The sequence below is a fragment of the Thalia democratica genome, chromosome 9 (assembly GCF_965202585.1).
Source record: "Thalia democratica chromosome 9, ktThaDemo2.hap1.1, whole genome shotgun sequence".
Classification (NCBI taxonomy): domain Eukaryota; kingdom Metazoa; phylum Chordata; class Thaliacea; order Salpida; family Salpidae; genus Thalia; species Thalia democratica.
Window position 1 is genome coordinate 24,261,417 of NC_139173.1, and position 23,782 is coordinate 24,285,198.

At 24.1% G+C, this 23,782-nt stretch overlaps 2 protein-coding genes across 2 annotated transcripts; both read left to right on the top strand.

Annotated features, from left to right (window-relative positions):
* The first annotated feature begins 2,058 nt into the window (after window positions 1-2,058).
* Window positions 2,059-6,122, top strand: LOC145844663 (adenylate kinase isoenzyme 1-like). The gene is made up of 6 exons (XM_082952069.1): window positions 2,059-2,186; window positions 2,419-2,454; window positions 3,673-3,836; window positions 4,050-4,166; window positions 4,578-4,769; window positions 5,824-6,122. Exons 1-6 carry the CDS (start codon window positions 2,180-2,182, stop codon window positions 5,890-5,892), a joined length of 585 nt encoding a protein of 194 aa, XP_082808195.1. The 5' UTR covers window positions 2,059-2,179; the 3' UTR covers window positions 5,893-6,122.
* Window positions 6,123-9,708: 3,586 nt separating this feature from the next.
* LOC145844943 (adenylate kinase isoenzyme 1-like) lies at window positions 9,709-17,545 on the top strand. Its single transcript, XM_082952361.1, has 6 exons — window positions 9,709-9,748; window positions 10,049-10,084; window positions 12,221-12,384; window positions 12,727-12,843; window positions 14,072-14,263; window positions 17,314-17,545. The coding sequence occupies exons 1-6, from the start codon at window positions 9,709-9,711 to the stop codon at window positions 17,392-17,394; spliced, it is 630 nt and encodes a 209-aa protein (XP_082808487.1). The 3' UTR covers window positions 17,395-17,545.
* The last annotated feature ends 6,237 nt before the right edge of the window (window positions 17,546-23,782 follow it).

Below are 23,782 nucleotides of genomic sequence, written 5' to 3' on the forward strand. Positions count from 1 at the left end.
GCTTACTAGTTTTTAAGGTTTTCGTTGTCACAGTGGTAATTAATTATTTACACTTTTACATTTAAGTACGACTTACAAAAACTAGTAGTTTATAAAAGCTTTGAATCATGAAAGTTGTTGTATTATGAATTAAATTTACTGGTTACTTAAGTACAAAAAGCATGTAATTGTTTTGAAATAACAAACGTAATTGTTTCTACTGCTAGTTAAGCTTTATATTAAAAAGAACTGAGTCATCGATGTATTCTAATTAATTTTCTAATTACTATGTGTTTAGTGTTTAAGTTTTTATTTGGAATACTTACCTAAATACTGCAATTATAATTTAAATTTTATTACATATGATGCATTAGTTTAGAAAAATATTTATACAAAATATGTATGCAGTTCCTAAATATAATTTTAAAAAAGCAATAAACTGTTTTTTTTACGTTAGTTTTATCAAATATGAAATAAAAATTTGCTCTTTGCTTAAACTAAGCTTTACTGGTTAGAAAACTTACAAGCATTAATCTAAAAACTTTGTTTAATATTAAAAATATATATACATTCGTAAAAGACTTGACTAGTAGTTTTTTAGAATAAAGCTAGTTATGTTAAGTCTGTGCTAATTTAAAATCTGTTTTACATTTACAAAACGTGTTTGTTCAATATTTAAAAGAAATAGATAGCTGATTATTTTGTTGGTTATAAACTCTATACATTTTAAGTACACTATAATTTACTTATATTGTTTTATATAAACTCAGAGCTATCTAATGCGTTTTACTTGTGAATAACTATTTTGAATACTTGCCAATTATCTTTTGTTCTTTCTGGAATTTTCTTTTAGTTGTTTTTTCAAAAGTGAGCCGTTATGAAAGTAGATCTATTAAATTTAGTTATTCGAAACTTCATATTTGTTTATATTGTTTCGTCAAAACTATACCTTTAAGAATATAAAATTCACTTTGAAATTATAATGTTTTGATTAGAAAGGATAACTACCACTTAAAGTAATATAGCAGGCTTTTCAATTTATTCTATGCATGATTGTTAGTGAAAGCAAATCCTGTTTATACTGTTGTATGAACAATAAATTATTCATACTTGAACTTAAGGAAGTAAATATCATGAATGACTAGCATTGAGCTAACTTTTAGTTTTTATTAATTTGATACAAAAAACTTGAAAATATATTTGTTACACACTATGTTTTTGTTTTTTAATGAACTTATGTGCGCTATTACTAGTTGTTTCGTACAAAGAGTTATTTTTAACCTTTATTTGGTTTACTTTAATAGCTAAACTTTGCAATTCCAAGCTTGTAAACAATATTTAGTGTTGAAGAAAAACAATTTTTTTTTTTTAAACTTATAAAAACAAGTTGAGCTTAAAAGTTTTTCAAATATAATTGTTTTAAATTTTTGACAAAAATAATATATTACAACATATAGAAATTTTATCACGAATTAAAAATGTTTCAGGTGGAAGTAGTGTTGTAATAATTTAAATAAAACAAACATAAGCTGTTGGTTGTGATATTTACTACGGTGTATTTAGTATTTTTAACATGATGTTAAAAATAAGTTTAAATATGATTTTCAACTTATTATAAAAGAAGGCAATATATAAAACAAAAATGTAGCAAAAAAGACATTACTGTAAAGTTTAAAAAACTTCGTACTTATCTTACATTGTTATTTGCCATATAAGTATTTTTAATATTTTGCGTAATGACTAACCAAAATAAAAACGATTATTAACATTTTATGTATAATCAAAATAAACTAACTACTTTTTTTTTGTATGAGATATTTGTTTAAAAGTTTTTAAATTAGTTCTATTCTTGTTAGTTGTTTCTTTTTATTGCTAGCTCTTGGTTTTAAAACTTTATTATTAAAAAAAAAATCAAATTTAATTTTGAATAATGATTTATTCTTTTGATTGCTTTCTAACAAATCTTTAGCTAGTTTGAAAATTAATAGTTTATTCCAAATAAATGTTGATGTTATAATAGTATTACAGTTATGTTTGCTAAATTTTAACAAAAACTAAAACAAACCTACTTAATATTTCAGAGACAATTTAAAAAGTATAGCTTTATGTCAACTGTATTTTGTTAATTATATATAAAGAAAATCTTTGGTGGAAAACATTTTTAACCAGTTTACACATTCTGTTTTTGCCGATTACCATAATGACAGGTTTAACTAAGTTTTATTTAATAATCAGTTTTTAGAAATTACAATAAACTGCTTTTTGTCATATTTTTTAAATTGCTTTTTGTCGAAACAGAAAGATTATAAAACAATTAACTTTTACAACACCAACACAATTTTTTTTAAATACTGTTTGTCGTTAAACACGATCATTAAGAACGACAAAAACTCAAACTAAAATAACAAAATAACAGCCAATATATAACTTTTTCAACAGATGAATTAAAAGGAAAACCGATTGTGTTCGTAGTGGGTAAGCTGTTTTAACTTTAAAATATATTTTAGGTGTAAACTTGATATTTAAACAAGTATTGTGCATTTTTAACTATGAATCATAAATTTTTGTTTCTAATTTAAAATCTTAAGTAAGTTAATTAATAAAATTTGAAGAATTATTTTTCTAGAAAAAAATTATCCAAACTTTTATTGTGTTTAGAATTTATTGAGATACTATGGCTAATTGTACTGCATTTTCAGCAAAAAACACATAAGATATTAAATTTACACATACTTATTAAAGTTATTTTTTTATACAGTAAAATTATTATAAGAAAAGAAACTCTAGAAAAATAATAAGAACCTAATTAAAATGACAGCTAGATTAATATTTCTTATAACTGGTCAGATTAATGACTTTATAAACTGTTAAAATTACAATTAACTTTCATTTTGGGTCTATATTTAGTAAAGTTTTACAACTTTAATTACTTACCTCTTAAAAACATAGGTAATAAAATAGTAAAAAACATATTGATTTAAATCAAAATTAGTTACAAATATGTTAAAACACAATGTAAAATGTTGATTAACTTTTTCTTCAAAAGTTTTCACTTTATTTTTTATCGTCTACTTAAAAAACTTTTATATAAAAACCAAAAATAAAACTTATTTTAATACTTTAGTACTTTAATTATTACATTTTTTAGAACTAACTTAGTTTTTATAACAGTATAGTAATACTACTTATAGCCATGTAGTAATTAACAAGTTGTTTGTAGAATTCATTTTCAAAAATAAAACGTATCAGCATTATTATAAATACTCAAGTAAGCATTTTGAGACAAATTTATTTTCAATGTTGTAGATTAAGTTATTTACTCTTTAATATTAGTAAGCTTACTTTTAATAAAATGTTGCTAGTATTGAAAAACTCATTCTTAAAGATTTTTAAGTTGATAACGTGAGTTAAAAAAACTAGTAGGTTGATAAAAAACACTAGCTCAAAAATAACTAATAAACGTTAAACTAATTCAAAAGAGTTACAAAATAGTAAGGACTTTTTTGTAAAATTTATACAAAGTTTGTGCTCTAAAATATAAAAATACTTAAATCATAATAATTTTAAGCTAAAGTAAAAATTAACAAATAATTATTAAACAAAAATTTTTCAATAGCTCTCCAATACTACAGCTATAAAACAATTTAAACTAGATAGCTAAAAAGTTTTTTTAACTATTTTATTTGTAACCAGGTGGTCCAGGGTCCGGAAAAGGAACTCAATGTGAGAAAATAGTAGAAAAATATGGATTCACTCATTTTTCATCTGGTGACTTATTAAGAGCTGAAGTTGCTTCAGGATCTGATAAAGGAAAGTGGCTGAAAAGTATCATGGAAAAAGGAGAGCTCGTTCCACTGGTTTGTTAAAAGTATACACAAATGGTTGTTTTAACAGAATTTAAAAAATTTACTCTGTCAATACTTTCCTATTTAAAATTGTTTTACTACAACTATATGCTATCTAAGAATAAATGACTACCCTGTGTTTACAGTACATACTTTTTGTATAAAAGTGTATTATGCGTTTGAATAGAAATAAACTTTTCCTTAAAAATTGTTCACTTTTTACAGGAGGAAGTACTTGAACTGATAAAATCAAACATGATCAGTGCAAGCGGATCTAGCAAGGGATTTCTTATTGATGGGTACCCCCGTGAAGTAGAACAAGGAATTAAATTTGAAAATACGGTTAATAAAATAAATAATTAAAATTAAAAAGTGAACTTTTATTATATAACTTTGTTGTTTTGTTTTTTTTTTTATTTTAATTGATATTTCTTTCAAGTAGTTAAATACTGAAACTTCAAAATATTAAAACTCAAAGCTTTTGTGTAAATAACATGTAAAACTTTTTTTAACTTCTCCCTTTTATTAACTAAAGTTTTTTTATCATTATAAGCTGTTAAGATAATCAAACATTCTTTATCTAAAAGCTGAACAAAATATCTTACATATGTACGCAACTCATGAAAGCTGTTTCAAAACAAAACAACATGACATTTCTAGCTACTTATTTTGACGTAGCATTCATTTTGTCTAATCCTTTTGTTCTAAGGCATCGCTACTATGATGTAATAATTTTATATTATGACGTAACAGATAGCTAGTTGCACGTTTGTGCTGTGGATAGATGCATCGCAGGAAACAATGATGAAGAGACTGCTACATAGAGCTGAAACAAGCGGAAGAGCTGATGATAATGAGGAGACGATCAAAAATCGACTAGATACTTTTGTTAGGGCAACCGAACCAGTTATTGAATATTACAAGAAGATAAATAAAGTTAAACAGGTTTTTCTTTTTATTTTTATTAATAACGCCTGTTTTACCATGTTGTTATATTTTTCAATGTTGAAAATGTTCAATTATAGCTGTCAAAAACTCCCACCAAAGTATTTTAAGACAACTAAAAATATTTATTAAAAATTTCAACTAGTTTATTAAGAAAAAAGTATGCTTTTTATTTATTTTAACTGCGCATAAAGTGTTTCATTGTAGTTAAATAATAACAATAATATGTCGATAATAAATTTTAAACCACTTTTATTCAACTTTTAAGTTCGAAGATACTGTTCAATATTTATTTAAAAAGTTTAAATTAAATTTGAAAAGTTATTAACTTAAGTAGAACAAACTTTTTAGTTTTACTGTTAAAAAAAACCAAAGCAGCTTAATCACATATAAACAGTTAACATAATTCTTACAAAAATTACAGCTTGTTTTCAATAAATATAAATAAACTTTTGATAGGTTTTATACTAGTTAACAAAATTAATTACATTCTACTTAAACATAAAAGGATAATTAAATGATCACCTGATATAAGTTTTAATTGTTATGTAAAATTTACAGAAATATAAAAATTTTAGCCTTACTTTTACCGTTTAAAATACCATTTAGTTTGAAATACCATCGTTATTTATGGAAGTTTAAAATTTTATTAGACTTAAGAATATACTTAATTTAATTAGACTTAATGTACGTGAATTCTAAACTTAAAGTCATAACTAACCTAAGAGTTTACCAAGTTTAAAAGCGCTGTTTATGTATTTTTCCTTGTGATAAATCACATTAGAAAAATTATCAATTATACATAACATATAGAACTACTTCGCTTGTTTTACTTACTAATGCAGATTTTCATATAGTTTCTTTGAATTTATTTTTAAAAAAGTTGAAGTAGAATTTAACCAAATTACTTTTATACAATTTAATAACTAGTAAATTTTAATTGTTACTGATCTGTATATTACTGCTTAAACAAATAAAAAAACTATTTGTGTCTTGAGAAAAGTAGCTGTTAAGAAAAAAAAATTTAATCTTAATTTTTTTAAATGTTTTACAGATCAATTCCGAACAAAGTAAAGATGATGTTTTTGCTGAAGTAGTTCTTGCTATGAATGAATATATTTAATTTATAACTATGCTTAAAAATTTTATAAAGTAAATTCAATTGTGTAAAACTGTGGTATAGTAGCTTTTGTTACATAGATATTAAAAATTACTAATGAAAGACTAAAAGGTATTTAAGTTTTGATTTTTTACTGTTAAAAAAAATAGTGTACCATTATTAAGTCAAGCTTGTTTAAATCCGTCTGTAGTGATTTTTTTTTTTTGAAAAAATAAACCTTATAAAAGTCTAAACTTTTCAATTTTTATAACTCAGTAATTTAAAGTAGAAGTTCAACAAAACAGGTTTTAAAATAACCTTTGCTTCAGTTTCAGTAAATATCAAATGCATTATATGTATTAAATTTGAACTACAAAAAGATTAGTAGTTAATTTGTTTTCTTAATCTCATGTACTGTATTCCTTTGGGAAACTGACTTTGAAAGTTCCAAAAACAAAGTTTAAAAAGGTAGCTTGTTTATTATATACTTTTTCATTTTTTATTTCAATTTAATATTTTAAATCAAATTTAATTGCTAAAAAAGTATTTAAACTTTTTAGTTAACTTTAATATGTAATAAATGCATCGTAATAAGTTTCTATAAAACATAATTGTATTTAGGCTTTTATTTATTATACCAAAATTAAAACGAATTAAATAAATCTTTATGACTACATATTAGAAAAGAAATAATTTTTTACAATAAATAGTTTGCTGAATTAGTATAAACAAGTAATACTTATGTAATCGCAAAAGGTAGCAAAAACTACATTATACAACTTAAACGAGTTTCAAGAACAAATAACTTAATTGTACTTATTAAGCCAAATATCTTTTATACTAAAGTTACATTTTTTGTTCTAAAACCTTAAAGAATGCCTAAAAGTATTTGTGTACAAACAATTTTTTTTTCATTACAATAAATATTTACTTCGTAAGTTTAAAGTAAATCTCGTTTTTATCAGTTTTAGTTTGTTTAATAGCATCATTCGAAACTTGGAACGAAAACATTTAAACAGAATAATTTACAAGTTGAAAACTGTTGCAGTAAAAATGTTGTAATAAAACGAGATATAAATTTTGATTTCGGTCCAAAATTTTTACAAAAATTTTTTACTTTCAATTTTTAAAGTTTATTTTAATTGGCCTTATGAAATCCTAATTTTAAAATTTTTAATTGTATTTTTATACAACTTTGCTTAAGTTTTAAGTTTATTAAGTTTTAAGTAGATTTTGATTGTAAAACAATTGTAAAACAATAATAAAATTTTTTACACGAAATTTAACTACAATTACTTATAAAATCTTAATAACTTATTAAAAAAATAAGTAAGAAGTTTTTTTCTTAATTTATATTACTAAAAAAGTGTATGGCTTTAAATACAAACATCGATTTCCAGTTCATTAACAAAACATTACTTATCAAAGAACAAATAAAAAAGCTTAGCTAAAACATAAATTTATATAAAATGCTTGTGATAGTGCAATTAGTTTAATAAAACAACATGTTTATTGCAAATAAATATTAAATCTAAAAAATGTTTTTAAATTTGTTAAACGCAAAAAAGCGCTTATTTGAGACGTCTTAGCTATAAGAAAAAATAGCTTTTTTGTTGCTATGAACAAAATACTTTTATAAAAAAGCTGTCGCTACATTTCTACATAAAGCATGTGGCTTTAAAACGAAAGCAAATAACGTGAAACTATCTAAAGGAAAAAATAACTTCAGCCTCATAAATAAAAAATATCTTGAATACTTTAGTTGTGTCAGTAGATAACTGTTTATATCAAAACAAATTCGAGAAATCGAGTAAAGCTTATTTATATTTTGTTAGTTTAAACATATTTTGTTCAAAAAAAGTAAAAATAAAAGTATTTAAGAAAAAAAATATGTAAGTGAACTAATTTTTTCACTAATCAGATTAAGTCATTAGGAAAAACTAGTTTGTAGATAGTTTCGTTTTAAAAAAAAACTTATTTATGCAGTAAGCTAGTAAAAACTAAACACTTTTATTTAGTATAAACTACTAAGATATTCCCTTAAAAAACAGTTTTTATTTTCTTAAAACTTTAGAAAAATTTGTAATATATGTAACATTCATTAGTTTTTAAAGTTTTTGGAAAAATAAGTATATAAACTTTAAGAAGGAAACATTTTTTTTTCATTTATAATTAGTGTACAAACATATTCTGATTTTAATATTAAATTTTGACTTAATTTGTAGTTGCTTTTAAGAATTATTCATTTTTATTTTTAGATAATTAAAATTTTATATAGTGCAAATTTTACTTTGCCTTTAAACTAAATAAAAACTGTTTGGTAGTTTATAATTAAATGTTTTTTTGATTAAATTATACTAAAAATTGTTACTATAAAGCAAAAATTATTCTCATAACAGTGTTTAAAAAGGATTTAAAATAAATTTGTTACGATTTAGTTTCTAACTAATAATACAAAAGTTAAGTTTACAACATATTTGGTAATAGTTAAATTTAAAACTTTGTTAAAGGTTAAAAATAACGTAGGTACTTTTAACAAGTGTAATCAAACTTTTCTTAAGTATGCTCCAAAGCTTTACCAAACAAAAGGTAAAATAAACAATAAGTTGAATGATTTTAAAAAGCTTTACTTAGTTTTTCTCAGTTTCACAAACACACATTTAGGTTTATTGAAAGTTTTTAGTTCTAAAAACAGTTTAGTTTTATAATAACTTCGTTAGACGTATTTCGTAGATAATGTTTGTGCCACTAATTTTTATAAGTTTTTGAGTTTATTTTAATTTTATTATTAATTATAAAAAATATTAATAGATTTTATTTTCAAAAGTTCCTAATACTTATAGCACGAAAACCTACATGTACTACTAGAAAAAGATGTTAAAAAATTGTAAAATCTAGCAACCAGTAAATAGCATTTAGTACAAACTTTTCAAGCATTTATACTTTACAAGCTTTTATAATTTATGCTATTTATTTAGTTAATAGTTATTTTTTTCTAAAAAAATACGTTTACAGTTAAGGATCGCATTCTACTATTAAATATTAAAACGAAACAAAGATATTTTGAGTTTATGCTTTTTAATAAAAAAATTAAAAGTATTTTGTTTTTGGGGTAACTCCCAAATGTTTTGATTTACAAACAAGTGACAAATAGAGGAAATAATAATAACAGCATCTTAAATATGAGTTTATTTTTCAAAAATTTATTTTGCAAACTCATTTTGCAAATTATTGCTTAGTTAGCAAAGTTAATGCTTAGTTAGCTTATTTAGCAATAATTACTCACTTTAAAAATTAGTTTGCAAAATAAATTCATTTTTTCTCCTCTAGTAGTTGAGATCTCCTTATTTGTTTTCTTAAAACCAAAACATATATTAGTATTTTAAATATAAAAGAATTATTGATAAAGAAAGTTTACATGAAGATAAACTGGTTTGAGCTAATTTTTTGAAATCGGTTTTGTAGTATATTTAGATTCTAAACTTCTAAAATACTTTTTTATAAGTCTTAGTAAGAAAATAAAACAGTTATTAAATAAAAATTAACATGTAATGTATTAAAAAAGCGCTTTTTAAGTTTCAAATTATTTATATATAATTGTCTAGTGTTGTACAAAAATCTTTTTTATAGTTTTTTTTAACTTCTAAGCTATTTAATTTATATTATATTTGTACAGTGTATGTTATGTCACTATTTTTAAAAATAGTAATTTTTTTTAAAATTAATTTTAAACAATATAAAACAACTAAACAAATGCAATTTAAATAATAGTAGAAATAGAGATTAAGTTTCAAAACTTTAATAAAATTTCAGATAATTGTTATAAAAGAAACTAAGATTATGGGTTTGTCATTATGCAAGGCAAAAGGAACTGATTGCAGTAAGTTTAAAAAGTTTGTTACTAAAATTTTGTTAAATAAAACTTTAGTAGAAAACATTAAACGTATTGTTTAATATATGCATACATTTTTAGTAATTTTTATAATCAAAATCTCTTTTTTTTATCATTTGTTTTTAATTTTATGAAAATTTTTGTACATAACTTATACTCTCTTTTATAAAATCTTAACATTTTAGTATTTTTTGAAACTCTTTTACTAAAAGCAAACTTTTTGAAAACTTGTATGTGTTGTTAAATTAAGTTATTTAGTTCCAATAACTAAACTTAATCACTTTTTAGTTGATCTTCAAGGAAAGCCTATCATTTTTGTTATTGGTTAGTTTGTGTTTTTTTTTGTTTTTTTGGAGGATATTTTCTATAGGTAGAAGAAATTTCTAAAAGTCCAGTATCCAAGTTAAGTTGCTTATGTATGATTCCCTCTACAACAAAGTTATTAAAACAAAAACTTTATTTGTTATACTTTGTTAAATAATAAAACAACTTTGTCTGTTTACATTAATAGTTGGTTTTTTTTTTGTACAAATCATCTTCTTAAACATATTTAATTAATTAATCTTTAAAATCAGTTACTTTTTTTAAAAAAGGATCTGTAATATTGTTTTAACTCCTTAATAAAATCAGAACTAAAACATTAATTATAATGCAACTATAAAGTTCAGACTTCCTATCATTATGGTTATAGGGTTAGAACAAATTATTACAAATTTGAAATACATAGGAAATTATAGAATATAGTAACTTTAATTATCTTTTGAGATTCAGGTTTTCTGTAAAAGGTTTCTATGAACGAAGTTTTTTCATTGCTTATTGTCTCAGAAAATTAATAATTCACAAAAAATTATCTTTTTCATTTTTAACCTAGACACCTCAAATTTTAACGAAATATTCCATAAACAGTTTGAAAGACTTTAAATGTTGAAACTTAGAAAATATAGAAAAACAAAAGTTTTAGAACAAAAAAAATATTAACTATTTTTTTAACAACCAAAAAAGTTTGTGCATTGAAAAGATTTAAATAATATTTATACACTTACTGTGAAAATTTGAAGAAGATTAGTTTCAAATGAAAGTGAAGAAATATTTTTAGTGAAATAGTCTTAAGTGTTTTGTCTCTAATTCTTGAAATCATAAAAATATTTAAAATTATTAGTTTTAGATAAAAAACAAAAAATATAGTTTTTTTTTTAAGTATATTGTTTTTATTGTTTACTACAAAAAAAAATTACATTGAAATTTATGGACTTACTGTGAAAATTTAAAAAAATATTAGTACAAAAATTAAAAGGAAGATGTGTTTTTAGTGAAATAGTCTTTTTTACATTTTGGTTTGCCTTTCCAAAAGGAGCTTAAAAAAATCACTTTGATCTTACTTTAAATTTAAAACATGTCTGATAGCTTAGTTATAAAAATCTACAAAATAAGAACAACTTTCGAAAAACAAGGTGAACTTCCTCTTTACCCATATTATTTTGTATTTGTTTTTGTATTTTTAAAAGCTAATTTTTAAAGTATTTTCCAGTCTTTTATTAAAATATTTTTTAATTAAAACAAATTTGTTGTATAAAAGTGAGAAACTTTACTTAAAATTAGATATAAAATACTACAATTTGAGTTTTTATTATACAAATACAGGACCAAAAAAGTTAAAGACACTTTCTCAAAAGCTTTTATTAGTGAAGACTAGATAGTCTGCTTTTGCATTTTTAATAAGGTCCTTCCATATTGAGCTTATTTGACTCTGAAACTTTATACCTTATGTCTCAAAAACTGATCTTAATATCTAGGTTTACAAAATAATCTTTAAAATGAAATCAATTAAAAAAAAGTCCCTTATCTTTGTCTGACGTTAGCATGTAGATTTTTGACTTAAGAAATTAAAAGTTGTGAATGCTAACAATATCATCAAAAATTTAAATCCAAATAAACGTTGGAAGTCAACAACTGCTAGATTAGTAATCTTTGGATCTGTATAATTATAATTGTGTATGATTTTTTTTAATTTTAACCAACAATATTTTGAACAAGTATGTAATTGTTATACAAGTTAAACAAATAAAATATAAGCACTATTATAAAATAGTTTTCTAAATTAATATTTTTTTTTGCTAAATACTTTTAAGCACTATACTTTTAAACAAGATATATTTCTTAGAGTTTTGTCTAGGGCTCCCCAGAGCAATAATAAAATTTCAGCTTTTACCTAATTAATTTATAAGCTAATACAATATAGCTACTTTTTAAAACTAATAATTAAATTACAAAAGGTTTTCAAACTATAAATAGCCATGTAAACTTTATCTAATTTTAGATATTTGAAAAAATAACAAAGCTTTTCTTACAAAACTTTAGCAAACTTATTAAAGTATTTTCTAAATTAAAATAATTTTTTGGTATTTATTAAATACTTAAAATTAGAAATTAAACTTCCAAACAACTTTTATTTGTAACCAGGTGGCCCAGGGTCCGGAAAAGGAACTCAATGTGAGAAAATAGTAGAAAAATATGGATTCACTCATTTTTCATCTGGTGACTTATTAAGAGCTGAAGTTGCTTCAGGATCTGATAAAGGAAAGTGGTTGAAAAGTATCATGGAAAAAGGAGAGCTTGTTGATCAAGTATGCTCTTTCAGTTAATCAATTTTTGAAGATAAATTTAACAAAACTTTTTTTTCTTTTTTAAAATATCTTGAACATGTTACTACATCTGAAAAGTTATTAGATTGAAAGAACTCTAATTTAAAGTCTTCAAAAAGTACACATATAAAATCTTTGTTGCTCTTTTGTTTACTTCTAAAATATTAGGCCAAGTAATATAATGATATTTTTTTGATGAAATTAAAAATGTTATTTTCAATCAATGTAGATTAAGCAAATGTTAGTGCTTAAAAGGTTTTATGTTTATGATATCTTTTTTTTAATGATGTTTCTTCTTAATATTTACCAATTGTTTTTTTACAGGAAGTAGTGTTGGAACTGATAAAATCAAATATTTGCAAGCATGCAGCCACGAGTAAAGGATTTCTTATTGATGGTTACCCTCGTGAAATTCAACAGGGGATAGAATTTGAAAAGAAGGTAAAACAATATACCTAAATTTTTGCTTTTTTTGTATTTATAGAAATGCGTTATTTAAAATTCTGCAGTTCAAGTAATAGTTATATACATTTTTAAATATTGTCTTTTCTATTGTGGTATTAAAGTAAATGAGGATTATAAAGTGGTTGATATTATATAAACAGCTACTATAATCCTTTCTTTTACAAACAACTTGAGTTAAGTTAATTCAAGATTTTTTTAAATAAAATGATTTTTTTTGTAGAAGCTTTTTTAAATTCAGGGTTGCCGAAAAACCTGGAAAACCCAGGAATTTGACAATTTAGGCAAATAAAACCTGGAATTTGACAAATAAAAAATATATTGAAAATCCTGTATTGTTAAACTATTTTTCGTGTAATGTAACAAAATTTTGAAAAGATACAAAAAAACTGGGAACGAGTCAAAATTGCACAAGGTTACTAAATTGCTCCAAGGGACGAAATTGCACAAAGACAAATTTGAACAAGGGAACAAAATTGCAGGAAGACAATTTTGCACCAAGGGTCAATTTTGCCCAAGTTACATTTTTGCACAAGATTAAAAAAACAGAAAAAATTTAAAATTAAAACAAAATAAAAACTAAATGATAAAAAAAAAGTCACTGACTGAGGGTTAGGGGTAACAGTGATAGTAACAAAAAAGATAATAAAATTTCTAATTAAAAAAAAAAGTGACTGACTGAGGGTAAGGGTTAGGGGTAACAGTGATAGTAAAAATAAAAAAGTTAATAAAAAATTCAAAACGTGCAAAAATTCTCAGTGCAAAATTTTCTGCTTGAGCAAAAATGACGCTTTTTGTAAAGGTATCTTTGTGCAATTCTATCCCCTCATGCAAAAGTGCCTTCGTGCAGTTTTGTCCCCTGTTGCAATTTTTTGTACGCGCGTGCAGATTTGACAGCTACCCAAAAAATCTACCATAAAGACGTTTTTTTTTGTATAAATAAACTTTTTTTTCATTAAAAGATATATTAAAAGTAGATTTACAGTATATTTTTAATGCTGCAAAACTATCTATAACAGTTTTTAAACTTAAGTTTAATTTTATATAAAAACTGACCAAAAAATTGTTTTTAAAAAACCTGAAAGAAATCTACAAAAAACATGTACTTTTTTAAGAAGATTGAATAAGTTATTTCATACAGCCTAAGCCAAATTAACAGTTTAACATTTATTATTTAGTATTTACATTTATTTTTATGACGTGACAGATAGCTAGTTGCACGTTTGTGCTGTGGATAGATGCATCGCAGGAAACAATGATGAAGAGACTGCTACATAGAGCTGAAACAAGCGGAAGAGCTGATGATAATGAGGAGACGATCAAAAATCGACTAGATACTTTTGTTAGGGCAACCGAACCAGTTATTGACTATTACAAGAAGAAAAATAAAGTTAAACAGGTTTTTTATGGTTTTATACATTTTCCTTCTTTTTTTTTTTGGTTTAATCCAAAAAAAAATTTTTCATTAAAATAAAAATTGTATCTAAAAAATTGTTTGGGTAGAGGTGTACAAACTTCCAATAGACTGTTTTTATTTAAATTAAAGGGGTCCAACAATGGGCTATACTTGAAAACTCAAAGTATGAATAATAAGGTACTTATAAGTACACGGGACTTTTGAGTATTCAGTTATAGTTTTTACACAAAAACAAATACCACAAAAACACCAAATATTTAGGTGATTTAAAGAAACTTTCACCATTCAATTTTCTGAAAACCACCACAATACAGACTGTATTATATACACAAAAAAATACAACTGTAAAGTTTTCAGCTGGAATTTATTATTGCAAAGAAATATAGCTGAAAACTTCAAGGTCGCCTTTTTGTAATAAACATTTATGTGCTTTTCATACAAATAAAAATGAATTAATTTTTGAAATAAAGTCTACTTTGTAAAAAGTTTCCAAACATAGAGGAATGATTGTTCTTTTCTGATTATTAAAAATGTGTACTAAAAAGCTATCCCTGTTTTTAATTTTAAGCAGTTTGAGTTAAAGTTTCTGTAAACGTGTCTTGCAATGTTATTTCCTAAACTTGTTTTTAAAGTGCCCCCCCCCCCCCTTTAACAGCAGGCGTTTAATAGTTGCAGGCCAAATTTCAAAAATTAAAAATCTTCTTGAGCCGTGCTGTTGTAGTGTAAGTTACCAAATATCCAGTTGAATACCTAAGACCTGTTTTATTTAGCCATCGTCATAAACCCCAGAAGTAAATTTCAATAATTTTTGGTTACAATTGCATGCTCACGGCTCTCAGGTTAAAACAAATTTATCATTCACGGGTTGCAGAGTTAGCTGACCCCTGCTATTATTAGATACGCCCCTTTACTATTTAATTGCCAATTTACTTTTTTGGCGCCTTGCTAGTTATCACTCACTTATTTATTTATGTTTTCTTACTTGAGCAAAATGAACTTTTTTGTTTAAATCTTACCTAAGGAAACATATTGAATAGCAAAATGTAATTCGTAAAATAGCAAACTAAAAATTATAAATTCATAACTGCTCGAAATTTCGATTCTTTTTTGCCCCCTTGCTATTTATTGTCGTTGTAGAAAGTGATTTTTTGAAAAATAAAGTTATGACTAAAATTAAAAGAATTTTCTTTGTTAAAAAAGAACTACAACAAATTTATAATTCTGTTCCAACAAATTATCTTAATTTTATAATTTTTAGACTGAGAAACTTTAAGAATAATTACTCAAAAACTGTAGGATGAGATAGTTTTTAAACGGCATATTTTTTTTCCTTTTTAGATGTCTTCCATTAAGAACCTATTTAAATTTTTAACCTTTAATTACTTTTATCAACTTCAAATATTATTAATCGTTAAAAACGACTTGTAGCCTAGCTATTAATGCAAAAAAAGCTGAATAAAACTCCTTATGGCCTTAATAAATTGTTATACGTGTACTCCAAAATTTATAAGTTATAGTTTCTAAACCATTATAATAAATAGAACACTTTTGCTTTTGAAACACTTGCTTTTTGTAAATAAATTACGCTGTATTCACCTTTTAATTTTTCAGATAAAAAGTTAAAGAAAATAGTTATGATGTTTTGTTTTAAATTGAACATTTTCCTATAAACTTTGCAGAATAATAAATGTAGTTAAATTAGTTACAAAATATTCAGGCTATAGAACAACATTTTATTTACTTGTTTCTAAAAACTTTCGTAACTTGTATCATTTTCTTTTAAGTTTAAGCTGAGAAAAGGATAATTAAAGCAAGTGATATTTTTAAAGTGCTTAATGTAAAGCAGATTAATTTACAAAAGAATTTAAAATCGTTACGCAACTGCTTTTTGCTATTCATTGTTATCCAAGCTATTTTAGTTTTCTGTAATAAAGTTTAAAAACAAAATAAAAATGTTTCTAATTATTAAAATAGCGAAACATGGTAACATCAAATTAATTGTTTTTTTTAGCAAATTATATATTAAAAAGAATTTATTGACAATAAAAATGGTAAGTTTTTTATTATCATAATCCACTCCATCATTAATTATGCCCAAAGTTTTTTTTTGTAACTGTTTTTCTTCTTTTTTAATAGTAATAGTTTTTTTTTTGTAGACTCAGCACCTCCCTTAAAATGGTTACATGACCATACAAATTCAAAAATTCAAATTCTTAAAAATATGTTTAAAGGACCGTGACTCAAAAAGTAACACATATTTGAAAAAAATAAAAAAGCGGTTGTAGGTCTATTTAATTAGATTATCATAGTAAAAAACATTGACGAAACAAATTTGCTAAAAGATATTTTAAAAGTTACTATATTGTTAAACTTATTTTAGGCACATCTCAAAAAAATGTTTAAAGCTTGCTTAAACAAAAAAACTCTTTTATGTAAATAAGATTACAAACTTATTAAAAGTAGTTTGAAAAAAAAGTTATTAAAATAGATAGTTAAGAAATACTAAAATTTGAATTATTGAACTTGAATAGGCGTGCACCCCTTAAGTTTTATGAGTTTTGACTAACTTGTCTACAATAACGAAGTAAAAATATGTCCTCTAAAATAAACATTTCAACAACTGCTAACAGTTATGCTTTATCAACAAGCTAAACTTTATCAATTATCTACAAAAATTGAAAATAAAAGAACCGTCTTTAAAACCACAATACTTGAGATTTGAACTACTGGAAAATGTCACTAAGTGAATTTATAAGTAGCGATCTACCGGTTCCAGCCAGTTTTGTAAAGAGCCAGTAACTAATGTTTTGAATTAATTTTATTTTTGGCACACATTAGTGTTCATTAAAGTTATTTTGTACACAACTTAACTTTTTTTGTTATAACTTTTCAAAGTCACGCTGCCCGTCAGGGTTTCTTTGAATACTTCACGCCCGAGATTTTTAAGTTAACGACCAGAAAAATCGCCCGCCCCTAGCACAGATTATCAATGCAATAAAATACTTTTTCATAATATTTTTTATTGTTTTCAGGTGAACTCCGAGCTGCCCGTGGATGAAGTGTTCGAACAGGTAGAAGCAGCCATGAAGGAAATATTACCCGAGAATAAATAGAACTTGTGTGTTAAGATGGCAGTTTTTGTGTAAAACTTTTTTCACTCTGCAATTTGATTGCAATCATATTTGTTACTTTGAAAATTTGGTGGTTGTGATTTTTTTTGCGGTTGTTGTTTTCAAATACTGTGTCTTGTTTTTTTAGCCACCTTTGTACGTATGATGAAAAAAGCTGTCGGTTTATGTAATAAAGTATATTCGAAAGTTTTCTTGCTAACTTTTTGATTTTATATGTATAAAAATTAGCATTGGTAATATTTTTTAAAAGTTATTTAAACGAGTATAAATAAAATGGCATTTTAGTTGAAACGTGTGCTAACAGGAAAGTTAAGAATTTAAGTAACTGTTTCATTATAAAATTCGTTTAATATTTAAACTTAATTTTTTATAATAGTTTAAAAATAAGATAATTGGTCTTAAGATATAAAGATTTATGTTTAATTCCCAGTTAATTAATATAATTATTTTTAGTCTATCTTTACAAGGTTAGGAGGAGTAATTGTACATATTAGTTCCATAAGTAAGTTCATATATATATAAGTGAAAATACGAGTCAACCGGAGTAGGTTTTGAAACTTTTTTATTTAAAATATATTGCAAATAAGGGATTTATACATCAATTGATTACTAACTTTTAAACCCCTATCCCAATATATTTTGAAATTAAAATCATAACTCCTACCCTTAAACTACATTATCAAGACATAAAACAAATAAATTAAAGAAGTTTTGTTAGAAACAAACTGAAAACAAGCTTTGGTCAATTATTAACGCTTTGATTTTGCAGCCTGCTGTTTTTAACATCAAGATAGTTCACAACTTTTTTTTTGATATAGATTTCAATCGAAAAGGTGATTAGTTATTTTGTTTAAGCTTGTTAGCTTACGTTTAGCAAATTACCTGAAAATTTTGGTTGTTTTATTACCAATTCTTTGCGGATAGAATTTTTTACCAGTGTGAAGTTTGCTTAAATATTTTTTTTTAAATGTCCAAACTTTGAATCTTATTATTTTCCTTATCTTAATAGCTAATTAAAAGCTTTTTTTTTAATTCTAGAGAACGGTCCTTAGTCTTTAATTTAAAAAATTCATTGGATTGGGATTTGGTTTTTTTAGTTGGGCTCCTTAGAAAAAAAAAATTTTTTATAGTTTTATTTTATGAGTTTGAGTAAAAAAATATAATAACAATCTTTTTTATGAAATCTTCTTAATAACATATGTATAAACGGCTATATGAGTTATGAACTCAAACTCATAAAACAAAAGAATTCATGAAAAAAAATTAGGCCGAATTGTGCAAAATATTGACAGTTAGTAAAGAAATTAAAGCCGTTTATACACATATTATTAAGAAGATTAAAAAACCCAATTTTTTCTAAGGGGCCCCACTCAAAAAAAGAAACCCAATGGATTTTTTTAGTGTTTAGACAAAGGACCATTCTCTAGAATATAACAGTTTTTAATTAGCTATTAAGATAAGGAATATAATTGGATTCAAAGTTTGGACATTTAAAAAAAAAATTTATTCAAGCTAACTTCACACTGGTGAACTTTTTTGCACTGATATGCATTTCGACAAAGTTTTATAATTATGTCATAATCTTTTTTACAATGTAACTTGTGTGCTAAATTATGTGTATTAGATTCATTTTGAGTTTAAACAGTTGTAGATTAAAAGGTAAACCATATATGAAACGGTTGTACTGTTGTTTTCTTTAAATCTTACTTTTTGTAATAAATTATAAATGTATATACATATTGTTTATTGAACGACAAAAAAACACTCAAAAGGTTGGTTCTTAGACCCATAGTACGAAAAAACTTTTCGGTTATCGAGTTGTATACCACTTGGATACCTTTTAACGTCTTGCCTAGGATTTTTACGTATCACTCAAATCATTGTATTTTAGCTTTACAATGTAATTACTATAAAATATAAATAGTAAACGGTAAATTTTGATGGACTTTTTGTATTGTTTTAAAGCAGATGCGTTACAAATGAAGCTACCTTAAACCTGTTTAGTTCTGTTTAGTTTTCATACTTCGTTTTTCAAAATTATAGTCGAAAAGTGTATAAAACTTTCAAAGAAAATTGTAAAAATAAGGTGAAAAACTGTTTTACATTTCAGTTTTTAATAAATATTAGAACTAAAAGTTATGAAGTCTTTTCATTTATATACTTTACAAAAAAATAACCAAATTATGAATAAACTAATGATGTTTATTAAATTTATTTTCTATTTGTATGTATTGAAAAAATATTTTTTGTAGTTTAGTTGCATTATCTACAAACACTTTTTATGCAAAACTATTAATGTTTTTATAAAAATAGCTAAAATAAACTTAAAAATAAAGTAATTTTAATAAGTTTTTTAATTTTTTTCTTAATAATTATTTTTTCAATTTTTGTTCTTTCTTTATATAATTAAATAGACATACTACCGCTTTTTTTTCTTATTTAATTTTAATCACTAATTTTAATATTTTTTAATTGTGGCACTTTAAACATTTTCCTAAGAATTTAATTTGCCTATGTTACTAATGTTTAAAAAAATGTATAAGATAAATTTGTTTAAACACCAATGCTTATTCTTTATTCCATTTTAAATGTTAGTTAACTTAAAAATTATTATATAAAATGCTGAAATATCACCAAACTAAAGGTTTGGTTAAGTAATTAAAATGATGTGATTAGTTTTTATTTAATTATAAGAATTAGTATCATTAATTTATAAGTAATTTATAAGTAATTTATAAGTAATTTATAGTAATTTATAAGAATAAGTTCTTTTTGGTAAGATTTATTTAAGCACTGACGAGGTCCTTGACCGGAACTTAGTTTGTTAAATAAAGTCTTGAAAGAATAAAATTATTATTTCTCCTCTAGTATTTGAGATCTTTTGATTCGTTTTATAAAAATTAAAACATATAATAGTAATCAGTAGTTGAAAAGTAAATAATAACGACATCTAAACCATTAAAAGATAATAATAATATAAAATACCTTGGGGTTCTACTTTAATTTAACTAAATTTTTAGTTGTTTATCATTGAAAATAACAAAAGTTTGCTTTACATACTTTTTATTTCTACAAGCAAGTAAACATAGTTAAAACTTTTGTTGTTAATATTGACTATTTACGACAAAAATTGCTTTCTTATTAAAAAACATGCACAATCATCATTTACTACTTGTTTAATCATTTTCATAGGAACTTTTTAAAAATGAATTCATTATATAATTTATTAAACGACAAAGAATGCTACAAAATACTTGGTCCTAGGACTTGGTAAACGAAAGAACCTTTCGGTTATCGAGTCGTACACCACGGGTATCTTTTAACGTCTTGTCCAGGACATTATGTTATGGCACTACAACTAAATTAAAACTTTATATTTTTTTAAGCTCACAGCTGGTCTGGTAGTACAAACGCAAATGCTGACATTTTATTAATTTCTGAACATCTTATAAATACAACATTCATTTTTTACGAGTTTAGTGATAAACACAATAAATATATCTATATATAGTTTATTGAACGACAATAAAAGACTCTCAAAATATCTGGTACTAGGACATGGTGCAGGAAGAACCTTTCGGTTATCGAGTCGCACACTACGGATGCCTTTCAACGTCTTGTCCAGGACGATAAAATATTTTCACATTTGTAAATTTCTGAAAAATAACGTTTTTAGTTGTTATTGTTTTCTTAGTGTGTGCCAATCACCAAGAAACCAGCGAAAATACGCCCCTGTTGAATTTTAAAGCTTTTTCGATAATATGTTACCGGTTACTTTATAATATAGTATATGACATTATGAGTGCATTACTTAATCAGTATTTTAGAATACGGAAAAAAGTATACCAACTACCAAAAATTTAAAAGTATTGGTATTCAATTAGTTTTAATTAAGTTTTCAAAATGTAGAGAAGGTTTTATTTAACTTTGCGTTTTTAAAATTTAATTAGTTGTAGAAAAATAAACTAAAAAATATTTTTTCAGAGAGTTATTAATAACTGTTTTAAATTTTAGAAAATTAAAGAAAGTTTAAAAAAAATAGTTAAGAAAAATAAGCTAGCTTTGTTTTAAAAGATTGAGCTCTGGTTCAGCGGTTGATTTATTTAAATTTAAGTCTTGACAACACTTTCATATGAAATTTGAAGACAAGTTTACATGAACTTACCTCTAACTTATAATTTAAACTTTGTCTGTTTTTGGTTATCCATGTGTTATGTTTTTCTGCTATCAGAATTAGCTTGAACATCAACGAAAATCTATGAGACATTATGCTACCTGGTTTTATTAGATGTCCATCACCTGATGAGTCCACACCAAAAAATAGTTGCAGAATGGATTGTTCTTGATGGTTGTGTGATTTAAAGCCAATATCATATTAACACAACAAATTTTCATAAATTTACCTGAGTTTTCCAAAATTGAACTACTTAACTTATTGATGTATGTCAAAACTTGCTTAAGTCAACTATAGTTTTTTAATATAAATGCTTTAGTGTTTTAATTTTTGTTGAAGTCACCTAATATATATAATTATATATTGCCGGGTTACCACACACTTTAGCTAGTTTAGCTTAGTTTTATTCTGAAATCTTTGTATTAATTAATGAGTTATAAATATTATTATGAAAGACCCTGTTTTAGACACAAACTAAGTAAACAACAACCAGTTAACTACTTTTATAACAAATAAAGTGTGTTTAAGGGCATAGTTTCATATAGGGTCAAACATTTACTCATATATGAAAGCTATCAATATAAACTACAAGCTAGTTTTTATTTTAATTAAGAAAATAATTTGACTTTCAAAATGTTGTAATTTTTGTAAAAAGTTTCTTCTACAAACGTATGGACTGCAAATTTTTCAGGGTCCATTTTCTTAAAAATCAATAAAATCACTAAAAAAATTATTTTCACCTTCATTTTTTAAGCTATAGACCTCAAATTTTCAGAAAACATTTCTTTTATAGTTTTAAAGATTTTATATGTGGCAAGAAGAATTGGATACAAAAAATTTAGATAAAAAAACAAAAAAAAAAGTGGTACTTTTTAAATAAAATGTTATTTAATGAAATTAAAGAAATCCTCAATAAAATCTTTTCAAATGTTAGTCATGGACTTTCTGTAGAAATTTGAAGAAGATTAGTTATAAAAAAAAGGAGAAGAAAAATTTTTAGTAAAATAGTTTTTTTGTTTTTAGTTTGCACCTTCCACAAGAAAACCTATTGAGCATTGCTTATTTGACAACTTTTATTGCTTATTTGAGTTTTTTTAAGCGGTTGAAATGTTCAATAGCTTCAATAAAATTCTACAAAATAAGATCAACTTCAAAGATTCAAGGTTGACACCCTATGCCCTAAATTTCTAATATTTTTTTTTGAATCAGTGTGTATCATGTTTAGTGTATTCACACTCTTGCTCCAACCTAATGTGATTACATCTGAACATCTTAAACACAAACCAAGTTAAAAGGTTATACATTCTAAAATCATTGTTATAAGAATTATAAAAAAAATTTTTACACAAATTTTAGGTTAAGTTTTTTCTAATTAATTTGCAATACTTTGAATTAGCAAAGTGTGAAGTTGGTTCAATACTATAACTAAATTCAATGAAGCTCAAAATGAAAAGAAGTTGTTATACATTAAAAAATACAAACCAAGATATAAAAAATAGATAAAAAAAACTGATTTCAACAAAAGTACATTTGATTTATGAAATAGAAAACAACTTTAATTATAAAACTAAGTTATATAACTAAAAAATAGTTTATAAACAGTGACAGTGGAAACAGTAAAGTCCTTGGACTGTTTTGTTTATAAAATTAAATATCCTTGTTTATATTTTATTCCCTTTAAGTTAAATTAGCTTTAAAACAAACTACTTTTATATATACTTGTATAGAAAAATAGCCAAAAATTGTATTATGATTAAAGTTTGCTAAAATTAAATCGTAAATAATTTCTTTCCTTGTGTCTACATAAGTTGTGAAGTATCATTGCTAAGTTTAGGACTAAAATTAGAATAAAAAATTGCTAAAATAAATACTTTAATTTAAATAAGGATGTGCATCATTATTTAAATAAGCTCTTTAAATTTCAGTAAATATAGTAATCTTTTCTAGTAAGACAAATAACTACATAGCAGTTCTTAAAACAAAAAAAGAAGTAGTTCAATTTGATGGTAGAAAGGACAAACTCAGAGGTAGTTAAACTCTTGCAGGAGGAATGGTATACTTACGTGAACAATTTTTTTGATCTTAGTCCAACTAACTAAAGACTGCCTAGAAAATAAAAAGCAACTCACACAAAACAAGGTTCTTAAATCATTTTGAAAAATTGCAAGAAGCTGAAAACTAAAAGGTTACTCTGAA

What these genes read in the sequence shown, in the direction of transcription:
- LOC145844943 (XM_082952361.1), top strand. Translation starts at nt 9,709, where the DNA reads ATGGGTTTGTCATTATGCAAGGCAAAAGGAACTGATTGCA. An exon ending in GCCTATCATTTTTGTTATTG is followed by an intron (nt 10,085 to 12,220) that starts GTTAGTTTGTGT and finishes ATTTGTAACCAG; the next exon opens with GTGGCCCAGGGTCCGGAAAA. An exon ending in GGATAGAATTTGAAAAGAAG is followed by an intron (nt 12,844 to 14,071) that starts GTAAAACAATAT and finishes ATGACGTGACAG; the next exon opens with ATAGCTAGTTGCACGTTTGT.
- LOC145844663 (XM_082952069.1), top strand. An exon ending in GAATTAAATTTGAAAATACG is followed by an intron (nt 4,167 to 4,577) that starts GTTAATAAAATA and finishes ATGACGTAACAG; the next exon opens with ATAGCTAGTTGCACGTTTGT. An exon ending in AGATAAATAAAGTTAAACAG is followed by an intron (nt 4,770 to 5,823) that starts GTTTTTCTTTTT and finishes AATGTTTTACAG; the next exon opens with ATCAATTCCGAACAAAGTAA.